At 39.6% G+C, this 11,228-nt stretch overlaps 3 protein-coding genes across 9 annotated transcripts in view; 1 reads left to right on the plus strand and 2 right to left on the minus strand.

Moving 5' to 3' along the window:
* The first annotated feature begins 97 nt into the window (after positions 1-97).
* Positions 98-5,696, plus strand: LOC107555567 (geminin-like). 2 transcript variants are annotated; one of them, XM_016238398.1, is made up of 7 exons: positions 102-170; positions 1,488-1,549; positions 2,745-2,846; positions 2,940-3,096; positions 3,292-3,374; positions 3,617-3,727; positions 5,283-5,696. In XM_016238398.1, the coding sequence occupies exons 2-7, from the start codon at positions 1,496-1,498 to the stop codon at positions 5,457-5,459; spliced, it is 684 nt and encodes a 227-aa protein (XP_016093884.1). In that variant the 5' UTR covers positions 102-170; positions 1,488-1,495; the 3' UTR covers positions 5,460-5,696. The 2 variants fall into 2 exon arrangements, with proteins under 2 accessions (XP_016093885.1, XP_016093884.1); XM_016238399.1 differs by lacking the exon at positions 3,617-3,727 and having other exon boundaries at positions 98-170.
* On the minus strand, positions 5,593-8,031 carry LOC107555565 (uncharacterized protein C6orf229-like). Its single transcript, XM_016238394.1, has 2 exons — positions 7,687-8,031; positions 5,593-6,195 (listed from the first exon to the last, which is right to left on the minus strand). Exons 1-2 carry the CDS (start codon positions 7,871-7,873, stop codon positions 5,609-5,611), a joined length of 774 nt encoding a protein of 257 aa, XP_016093880.1. The 5' UTR covers positions 7,874-8,031; the 3' UTR covers positions 5,593-5,608.
* Positions 8,032-8,397: 366 nt separating this feature from the next.
* The window catches only part of LOC107555568 (protein FAM65B-like), an 81,502-nt gene continuing 78,671 nt past the window's right edge, over positions 8,398-11,228 (minus strand). For all 6 annotated transcript variants that reach the window (XM_016238401.1, XM_016238400.1, XM_016238405.1 and 3 more), the window contains one exon: positions 8,398-10,444. In XM_016238401.1, coding sequence (XP_016093887.1) covers positions 10,344-10,444 — 101 coding nt within the window. In that variant the 3' untranslated portion in view covers positions 8,398-10,343. The remainder of the gene's footprint in view (positions 10,445-11,228) is intronic.

The raw sequence follows: 11,228 nt of genomic DNA on the forward strand, positions 1-11,228 counted from the left end.
CTAGTGAAATGAAATGTCCCTTGAATGATGGTGATGGGCTGTTTGTTTATGTCAGTCTTTCTAGCCGCGCGAGGTCCGGAGTCACGTGACGGTACAAAGGCAGTACTTAAGCCAGTGGCGCGCTCTTCATACTCGAGCGGCTGTGCTGCAGTGGGTCTCGTGCAGTTTCCGTGAGTATCCTCTTTTACTTCTGTGGTGGTTTGTTTAGTTGAGTTATTTGAGGTTTTCTATTGATTTTTAAGAGGTGGCAATGAGTTTTTAAATGTACAGTCTGTACGAGTGTGGCTGTTTGTGGACACTAACAGAGGCCTACACCGTTTTTGATCTCGGCTTGTGATTTTTAGTTATCAAGTATGAAGTTTATGTCTTGACGTTATATAGAGGGCGAATGTATTGTTAATTAATAGTTCTGCTTAAAACGTTTTGGTTGTCCATTAGTTATCACTTTACTTAATTTGTAAGACTTTAGTCATCTAACGTTCCTGTATGAAGTTTCAGCTGCTATGTAACCTGCTGTAAATTAATCTAAAATGTCTTGGTAATCTATAGATGCAGTCACTTATTTTATTTTTAAGCTTATGGGAATGTAAACTGCATGTTTCTTGTAGTTTCTGTGCTGTGCTGAAAGCCATTAGCATAGTTTTGTGTTTCCATGTAGAGAGCTGTAAAACCGGTGCTGAATCTAATGTAGCATCATGAGAATCTTAAAAGCATTTATTTGTAGGCTGGAAGTCTATAGGTGTAAGGGGAAAATCCCTGTGTAGTACAAACTAAAACAAGCGAAGTTGGGAAGTTTTAGTCTAGGAGACTATTAAAGGGATAGTTCACCCAAAAGTGAAAATGTGATGTTTATCTGCTTACCCCCAGGGCATCCACGATGTAGGTGACTGTTTCTTCAGTAGAACACAAACCGAGATTTTTAACTCAAACCGTTGCAGTCTGTCAGTTGTATTATGTCAGTGGATGGGAATCATGGCTTTGAGAGTCGTAAAACAAATAAACCCTGTGGCTTGTGACGCTACATTGTGTAAAGACCCAAAACGATCGGTCTGTGCAAGAAACTAAACTGTTTATATTGTTTTTTTTTTACCTCCTGATTTTCACTGCAATGTCTGAACTGTCCTGAGCGCCGCCTTCAGCCTGCTCTTGAGGCGTCGTCTTGCTTTATGGCGGATCGCAGACTTATAAGTGCATTACTACCACCTATGTTTTATGACTCTCTCAAAGCCGTGATTCCCATCCACTGACATTATATGACTGACAGACTGGAACGGTTTGAGTTAAAAATCTCCATTTGTGTTCTACTGAAGAAACCGTCACCTACATTGTGGATGCCCTGGGGGTAAGCAGATAAACATCACATTTTCATTTTTGGGTGAACTATCCCTTTAAGTTTAAGAGGATAATATTTTGGCTAGGATCTTCAGGGAAAATAAGTTCTCTCCCCGTTAAACTGAAATTCACTGAATTCCTCACCTCTTTTCTAGGTGAAAACATGAGTTCCATCAGGAGACCCAAGCATGCAGAGAATCCCTCTGAAAACATAAAGGTATGTGAGAATGCTTTACCCTAGGCTCCATAGATGTAATTAAAGGATTAGTTCACTTCCAGAATAAAAAAAAAATCCTGATAATTTACTCACCCCCAAGATGTTCATGTCTGTCTTCAGTCGCAAAGGAGTTAAGGTTTGAGGAAAACATTTTTTTTTTCTCCATATAATGGACTTCAATGGTGACCAATCGTTTGAAGGACTAAATTGCAGCTTCAAAGGGCTCTACACGATCCCAGCCAAGAAATAAGGGTCTTATCTAGCGAAACGATCCGTTATTTTCTAAAAATAATACAAATGTATTTACTTTAACCACAAATGCTCGTCCTGCACTAGCTCGACTTCACACATTACGTAGTCCCGTTGGAAAGGTCAAGTGTGACGTAGGTGGAAGTACTGACCCAGTCTTTTCGAAGCGAATGTGCAAAGAGTCAAGCACCCGTTACAAAAAAAGGTAAAACGATGTCGGCAGATTTTGAAGTTTGAGGAGAAAATGTGTGTGTATATTTTTTTACCCTACCTTTTCCTACCCCATGTTTCCAACATGATTGCGTTATGTGGGAATTTGTGAACGTGTGTTGTGGAGCTAGTGCAAAACATGCATTTGTGGTTAAAGCGCATACTTTTTTTTTTAAGATTATGATCCCTAGTTATTCATATGCTTGGATTACTTGATGGTCTGGTCAAGTATTGTCAAAAAGGGAAAGCATGATGTCAACACATTGCAACATGTTTGTAACTGGATCAAATTTCCCATTTAAATTAATCATTGCCAATGTGTTGAAATCCAGTGACTGTGCATCTGTCTGCCACTGTATTGTTTGAGTGAAAACATTAACCAACTCCAAACTTGCAGTTGGTCATAAGGAGACTTCTGTGTGTTCCCACGGTAATTACAGGTTAAAGAATGTTTCAGTAAGATAATAATGCAAGCGGTCCAATAGCTGCTCGTGGGAATTGGAGGTGTTCACAGCATGCAGCTGATGAGTGGCCTGCCCCTTTCCCACGCTTATTAGAACTGCCGATATGCAGAGTTACTCGGATACCTTACTTGTTGCCATCTTGAACTGACATCTTAACCGCGTGTTGGGGAGAAGAATGACTGTTGAGGCAGGTGAATGGAGCCTGTTACGGTGTGCTTGTATAGTTGCTTAACTTTCGTTTTCACTGAAGTAAATTTTTTTTTTATTCTCAGAAATTCCTTTTAGCACCAACATCTGGAGCAGGATCAGGGAGGAGGATGCTGCAGGTCCTTCAGCCGTCTGCTGTCAATAAGAACCTTGGTCGTATCTTTGAGGTACGTGGTGGTGGTGGTTGCCATTTTGGATGTTCTGAAGTTTAAACCCTTCAGTTGGAGGGATGGTGTTAAAGACGATCTCACCCTGTTTAGAATGGCAAAGCGGTTCCTAAAAGGAAGATGTGGCATGCTGAGCAGGTTAAGGGCTCAAAGAGGGTCAAAGCAGAGGTGGCTGTAAAATCCCTAATTCCAGAAAATGAAAACCAACCTGAGGAGGTCACACAAGAGGCCTATGAGCTCATGATCAAAGGTGAATGATCCCCTGTCCAGTTCAGGGAAATTGATTGGATTATTTGCTTTCATGCCAAAGCTGTACCTGTTAATACTGCTGTGCTGTTCAGTTGTTAATGTTCGGACATTAATGGTGATGGATAGTTCCTGTAACTTAGGAGGGAAAGGGGAGAAAGAAAAACAAAAACAAAAACCCATCCAATACTCTCTTTAGAAACTCCTGGGTCCTCCTACTGGAAGGAAGTGGCAGAAGAGAGGCGGAAAGCCCTGTTCAGTGTTCTCCAAGAGAATGAAAAGGTGAGTTAATCAATAGGTGATTTGCTAATTATTGGCCATCCTACTCCACTTCTCTCTATAGGGCTGAATAATCCGTTGTTCTGTTTATGATTTATAGGTGGCTTTTTATTTTTTCTGCTTTAAATATTATAGAAATAAGTGAGATTTGTAATATCTTAAGACTTCGGCACCACACCTCTATTCCCACAATTAAGGAAGAGCAGAGGGAGTCTGTGTTCACTTCAACTTTGTTTCAAAACTAGTTGCACAAAGACATTGAAGCCAAAGATGAACAGATTGCTCAGCTGAAGAGTGAAAATGAGGAGTTACAGGAGCTGGCACAGCATGTACAACACATGGCTGACATGATTGAAGTAAGCGCTCTATTCTGTATTAATGCACTTGTGAAGTCAGTGACATCACAGTTTCGGAGTCCAAATGCTTTAGGATGGCAAAAGAGAAGAGACTGCTAATATATACGGTAGTACCACTGAAAAAAAATCAGGATTCCATACCTAAACTCGGGGTATGTTTATATGAAAACCATGCATTAAAAATGGAAGTTGTTTTTTTTTTTTTTTTCTTTGAAAAATTGTGCATGATCATGCCATTTTGGCTATATAGGGGTGCTCAAATGTCTGATTTCACATAGAACTACCTGTTTTCTCCCAGTAAGTTAATATACAGCCTATTAAAATAATGCTGTAAATAAGAATCTGCCATTTAAGACGCTTCAAATAAATATTAACGTGCCTGAATGAATCCAACCACCCCTATAGATTTAAGTTTCACTTTCCATAATCTGTGACCGACAGTGGAGCATCTTGGTGGCGGGGATTTAATACTTTAACAAGACTCAAATTGACACAGACAGGGTGAAAGACTGGAAATTTTTTTTTTATTTGTTTTTTTTCCCCAATCAGGTAGGGCACAAGTGATTCCAAAACATTTCAGTTGTTAGTTTACATATCAATCTATCTCTATATCGTGTGTGTATATTTATCTAGTGTAAGATGCAATTGGTTGAGTTACGCTGCAGTAAAGCGCTTCATTGTAGTACGGTGATTTATCTCTTCAGCGTGAGCAGGACAAACGACAATGCCGAATATTAACAACTATGACTGGTCTTGTCATATACAAGACCATTATAATAAAATGCTTTTTTTTTTAATTAATTTTTATATATATATATATATATATATATATATATATATATAAATCACAGTGGAGTCAGCCGTCTTAACTGTGGCTTGTGTACTGCACACGTATCAGCTTCATCACTGTGTCTGTCACGCGACTGTTCCCCTTTCGGGCTCTGTCCTTACATTTATTTTGAAAGCTGAAGCTCGCGATTATGGTAAGGGGCGTTACATTTCCGACAAGTGCTTGCGGTGATCAGCCAATCACAATGCACTGGGTCAGCTGGCCAATCAGAGCAGACTGTGCTTGTTGGAAGGAGGGTCTTTGTAGAAAACGAAGCATTTGAGAGAGGCGGGGCATAGAGGACCTACAATAATGTACAGTATTTGAGTTTTGTTTTTTTTTACACTTTAAAGCGTGTCAACATTCTGTTACACCAAATACACAAAATAATGATCTTTAAAAAAAGCATCTCATGACCCTTTTAATCAAAACAACATTTACCCCATTTGTATCTGCGATTGAGTCTTTTACAGATTATCCATGTTAATGTAATTTTGACTGTCGAATATCTGACTTGACTCTTGGTAATGTATTTTGCCCTGCCCCCAAAACATGATTCGACTGCATAAAATATCGCAAGATTAGAACATAAGGATTCTACTATGAAAATCCTTAGTCGGGGACACCCCTAAGTGAGTGTAACCACCATTAGGGTTGGACTAGAGATTAAAATAACCTGCCTCAATTTCCCTAGTTATTTCTCTAACAGTCTTTCACTTCTCTCAGAGATTAACCGGTAACAGTCCAGACAGTCTAGAGGAGCTGCGTGAGATGGCTTTTGATGCTGAGGAAGATGAGGAACAACATGCTGATGAGAGCCAGGACCGTGTTGAACTGAGCACAGAACAGTCCCCTAACCATGATGTGCCACAAAAGAATGACTCCACCGCAAATGAAAGCTGAAATGGTGCATCCTGAAAAATGCTTAACTGAAAAGAACCATGACGGTCCAGTTGTTTGGTTTTTATTTGAATGTTTATCTTTGCCTTTGAGAACAGATATGCACCTTTTGTTTTAATACTTTTACTCTTGCTGTAAATTAGCTTTTATTTTCAGTACCTGTAGTTAATGTGCATGTTCACTGCTAGTGTCCATATGTAAAATTGAATGCATACGATGGAAATAAACTCATATTTTGTACACATGCTTTTTAATGGTTTACCTAACATGTGACCACTCTTGGTGTTAGAGCAGCCCTTCAGCTCATCTTCCTCATTCAAAGCATCTTTCTTCAAGCTCTGCTGAAATCCTAAAACCCTGAGAAGCTCCTGAGCGTAGTTTAAAGGCCATCCGTCCCAGTCCAGACTCGCCAGTTTCTCCAGACTGGACTGCAGGGCGTTGGAGTCCTTGAGGTGGCAGATGATCGGGATGTTGTGGCAACAGAGGATGTTGAGTAGATGGCAGCTCCAGCGCTGTGATGTGAAGGAGCGTTTACTGATTGGAGATACGAACTCCAGCAGGGTGTCCGGGAGCCCAAGTGCTTGTGCCTTGTCTTGGTTGGCGACATGGAGGTAGCAGATTGCACTGAGGCCTTCTAGGACTCGAATGATGTGCTGCTCCTTAAGGTCAGGTGTTTTCAGGAGCTCCACCATGCTTGCCATGTACTTGTCCGCTGCTTGAGCTGCATGTTCATAACCTCCTAAAAGAGTTTAAATAATTAGTAGGGTTTGTAACTGGTATAAGGCTTTGCTGTGTTTCACTTGACATATCGACTACTTTAGCTCTATTCCATCAATGATAATGGTTCCAAACAAGGTCACAGTATAACTATTGTGCTGCTGAGCGTCACTGTGACGTTTCATTACTAAATCTGTTTTTGAATGACTGCCATAAAGACATTCACTGCTTCCAAATATGCTTACTACAACCCTATGTGCCAGAGAAACAAGAAGAGTAATGAGCTGGTGAAGTGGATTTACATATCCTCCTGGGACCCAGGCATAACCTTTGTCCTCCTGCAGAGGATATTATATTTTAGTCAATTCCTCTTAGGCCCTATATACCACACTTTTGTCCTGTAAAGAGCACATTCAGGGCTTTTTAGAGATATCAAATGTTTGGCGTTTTAAACACCTCCTTGATCTTTAAAAATGACTGATACTGACAATGATCAAATTTAGCACTCTTAGGAAAATGTATTTTAGAATTTATTTAAATCTTGACTAATTTTCAAATTGTTTGTCTTAAATGTTATGGGATTTCAAATCGGAATATGACTTCGTTATAAAGGTTTGCTATAATTTTGTACAAAGTTAAGCTGAAAATAGCCTGAAACCTAAAAACTGATCAATAAAAAAAATAAAACCTTGTTTTTGCATATACATGTCTATTTTTTTTTTTTTAATACCTTAGTCCTGGTGTCCTCTACAAAAGACAAGAGAAAATAAAATATGAATTTAAAAAAAAATTCAGTTTAAAAAAAAAAAAATTCTCCATTTGTTTACGTCAAGCTAACGCAATGACAAAGAAATTCACAAAACATTTTTTTTTTTAATGTTTCTCAGGAGGATATTGTAGACGAAAGTTATCATGAGCGTTGTAATGTTGGAGGCGGATATCAACAAAATCAGTAGACCGGGACGTTTTTGAAATGAATGGTTCACGTTGTGAAAGACAGAAGACAACCAGCGCAGCGCTGAAAAGGGCGGAGCTATAAGGTCTATAGTGTACAAAAAAACAATTTAATTCATACTACCATTTCATTTTTTCATTGACGGGAATTAAAATGAGGCTGTGAAGAATGGAAGTGCGTTCACTGAATTGTACGTTACGTTCGACTTAAGGTATTTCCGGAAAAAGAAAAAAAAAACTCAGCTGTTTAGTGAAAAATGACATGACCTGAGAGCATACACTGCGTGCCATTGTAAAGTGTGTAAGTCTCCCTCACAGCCTCGTTTCCAACCGCCTTAAATTCAGCATGTACTTCAGTACGTTTTCAAACCAAATTACCAGCCGAAGCCGTTGGTATCTACACTAACTTACTAGACGCAGTATTCGCTGCTAACGCATTGCTTGACAGTGATTCAATGACTCGCTCATTAAGAGCTCCTGCTGGCGGCTTAAAAATATCACTTCATTCCCTAATAAAAAGGTGTGGTACGCCTGTAATATAGACATGTTTTTCCCTCACCTGTGTAACTTAAGATCCCGATGTCCCGAGCTGCGTCCGCTCTCACTGCCGCGGGCAGCTGCGTGCTCTGGAGCAGTCGACCAGCCTTGAGGACCTTACTCTTGTGGCTTCTGTCTGCTGCTTCCCCACGGGAGGAGAAATACGGCTTGATGTAATTATCGTACAATGAGGAGAGGAACCGAATCATGCGGCTGCCGGTCTTGAAACACTTTCAAAAAGCTTTTTTTCAAAACCGAACGTTGTTTTCATGTCATCCGCGTGTTGTCGTGACGTCATCCCGTTAGCACGCTTTTACAGAAGCAGAGCACCTTTCCAACAGAACCGCTCCCTCACTGCCACTGGCTTCAGAAACAGTCCCCATGGTCAAGCTTGGGCGATTTCATGCACGTGAACTAAAGCAGCACAATTACTGGACATTGTGACGGACTGCATGAATTATTTTTGTTGCCATTATTCCCTAAAACTGGACTGAGTTTCTAGTTCCCAGCATGCTATGCCATGGACTGGATCATGAGACTGTTTGAAATTGTATTGTTATACAGTAATGAGCGATGTCAGTGCAGTAACCAGTCTCTTTTGTTTCTTGATCCTCTCATATTGTACATGGTGTAAAAAAAAAAAAAAAAAAAAATTTAATGTACCATGCACTACAGCCATTAAAAACAGCACAATGCCATATCTGATAATTATGTAAAAATAAATTTATTGCCACTTTCAGCAGAGGAAATACAGTAAACTCTGGGGGGGGGGGATGAAAAGAAAATGAAACCGTGAGGGAACATTAGCATTGTGACATCAAGTGAGATCTGCTTTCATTCAAACAGTAGCTGAAGCTATTGCAGCTGAAGCCCTGGACACAGCTTTCCTGTCATGAAGGACATTCATTTACATTTGAATGAGGTTTGAACAATAAATACAGTTGAATTTCACCGAGCTTCTGTCTGAGATGAATAAAAGGCAATACATGTTAATTCAACCTTTTCACTTGATATCTCTGTGCAAAGACTAACGTTCTTGTGTGAGTGGTCACCAATGCCCAGGGTCAAATGCTGTAAAGGTGGTCATTAGACGAACTCACAAAGCAAGAAAACACAGCCATTCATAGCTGTGACTGAATACAGAAAACAGCAAAAACGAAAGTATTATTTATGAATTTCTGTTATAGATAATTCTGATAAATAGAAACCACAAAACGGCCTTAAATATATTGACTTCCGTATCATTATGGCTTTAGGAGTTTGTGCGGTAAATGCCAAATAACATGTTAAGAAGCAATCTTACCAAAACATTTCAGTTGTGCTTGTGAGGCATATACTTCAGTAACCTTTCTGTACTCAGTACATTCCTCGAAATGTGCTTCTTTTGATGGATTTAAGCCCCTGCTTTCGTACAATTCTCAATGTCATAGAAAATATTGCAAAAATAGGTCGGGAGATTTACAAAACTGCGTTTTAATAACCGCCATAAGCGTGAATTCACATTTGAGAGCTTTAAAGATCAACACAGGGACGTGTCAAAGCCAGGCAAGCGTTCGGTTACCAAAGAGAGTTTTCTCTGGTCATGTGCATTAGCATACTGAAAGGACGATTAGGAAAGGTTCCCTTGAGCACAAATACTGTATAACTCCATGAATACACTGTTAAAAGATGATACTGATAAAACATCTTTTTATATGTAAAATGCCAACTATATAATTTCATAGTGAATAGCCCCTCAATATGACTAAATCCTGACTGTACCTAATCATACCGTGAACAGATATTGAGTACATCATTAAAACAATCTGTTCTCAGTATGTAAAAAAAGAGGGTAAAATCAGCATCTTACTATTTATAGTGAAGAGAAATGAAAAAATAAATAAAACAAATGATATTACAGTCACATGACTCAGTAGTACAGTAACAATAGGCACAGAAGCGAGTTCAGATCACAGAGCAAATATACTTCCAGTCTTCATTTACGCAGAAACCAAAAATTCACAGTAATGCATCACGCTTCTCTGAGTGTAAAAGTGCATTTTCAGATACTCTGACGGGCTCCAAACAGCGCTTGTTGTAAGATCCCATGTGCTCAGGCGTTAGTACAGTGTTAATGCAATTGTTCACTACAGGCTCCGTCCATAGAAATATTTTCTCCTGACCAGTGAAGGCAAGCGAGCTATGTATAAATCAGCAGTCCACCGTCCACATCAGGTTTTCAGTATTACAGCTGGGTTCGAACAGCACACTTAAAATCTTTCCTTTCCCAGAGGTTACAGAAATCTCACTCTGTCCAGGTCAAAAAAAACTCAAGCGGGGAGCATTAAAACAGTCCCTTATAATCCCTGAAACGGAACGGCACATACAGAGGAGAAAAAAAACCCCAAGACAAAATTAAAATAGGATTTTCTGTTCTATTTACATGCCTCCAACAGTGCAACTGCAATCTGCAAATAACTAACTTTCAATATTAACACTCTTATTGTTCAATCAGCAACAATGACTCATGACCACTGTGACACGAGTGGTATAAATGCAAACATCCTACAGAAAAGGACACTCTGTGCTGAAGGTCTCGAGATATGGGCCTAAATAGAAGGCCCAGCTTCACTTTTTCCCTTGTTAGCAGGTGATGTGTCTGAAGTGTGCAGGGTCACAGGGGAATAACGAGTCGTTTTTCTAAAATGAAGTGGTAACAGTGTTACCGCGGCGGGTCCCCAGCCGCACGATCTCCCTCGGTACTGTGTCCAATTGCTCGTATGCCAGCCGCCCGTCTTCACCTGAGAACAGAAACACAAACATGCTCTTTAAGACACAGGAAGGCTGGGGTGTATTCCAGAAAGCACGGTTAACTTACCGTCAGCTAAACCCTGAACTTTCGGTTGATTAACCCCAAACCTTGCTTACTCGAGGTATGTGGTTCCAAAAACGCGTCCGGGAGTAAGTTCATTCAACTCAGAGTATGTTCCTGGTTAAGACTCAAGACATTCTCAACAGAGCGACGAGTCACTATGGAAACGGATGTTAAGAAAAAGCGCGCCATGCTGTTTCTTTCTTCTTCTTTTATTCAATGGTCGTTTACATGCTTAGTGCATATCGCCACCTAATTGATGGTTGTGCAATCATTTTTATTTTTTTTCCCCGTTTAATCTTTAATCCTTGAGAATATGAATTATATTGTTTGTTTGATGCTAATTATATATTAAGTCATATCAGAAATGTATTTTGATTTAGAATTTAGACAGAAAATGACGATCCATGTGTGAGATGATAATATAAGCAATTTACTGAATGAAACAAGGCAAACGTTTCGGTCACATGTTGACCATTTTCAATGCCAAGCTAACAGTGTTAGAACTAGAAGCCATCTTAATTTGAGGAATCACATGGTAATTAAAGAGATCCCATGATCAATCAGGACACACACACAGATTTTTTTTTTTAATCTCTGATTGATCATGTGATCTCTTTAATTACCATGTGATTCCTCAAATTAAGATGGCTTCTAGTTCTAACACTGTTAGCTTGGCATTGAAAATGGTCAACATGTGACCGAAACGTTTG

The sequence above is a fragment of the Sinocyclocheilus grahami genome, unplaced genomic scaffold (assembly GCF_001515645.1).
Source record: "Sinocyclocheilus grahami isolate Dianchi unplaced genomic scaffold, SAMN03320097.WGS_v1.1 scaffold538.1, whole genome shotgun sequence".
Taxonomy (NCBI): domain Eukaryota; kingdom Metazoa; phylum Chordata; class Actinopteri; order Cypriniformes; family Cyprinidae; genus Sinocyclocheilus; species Sinocyclocheilus grahami.

Coding starts and splice junctions, on each gene's coding strand:
- LOC107555567 (XM_016238398.1), top strand. CDS start 1,496: ATGAGTTCCATCAGGAGACCCAAGCATGCAGAGAATCCCTCTGAAAAC. Junction 1,550..2,744: donor ATCCCTCTGAAAACATAAAG/GTATGTGAGAAT, acceptor TTTTATTCTCAG/AAATTCCTTTTAGCACCAAC. Junction 3,097..3,291: donor CTATGAGCTCATGATCAAAG/GTGAATGATCCC, acceptor TACTCTCTTTAG/AAACTCCTGGGTCCTCCTAC.
- LOC107555565 (XM_016238394.1), bottom strand. CDS start 7,873: ATGATTCGGTTCCTCTCCTCATTGTACGATAATTACATCAAGCCGTAT. Junction 6,196..7,686: donor CGGGATCTTAAGTTACACAG/GTGAGGGAAAAA, acceptor AAACTCTTTTAG/GAGGTTATGAACATGCAGCT.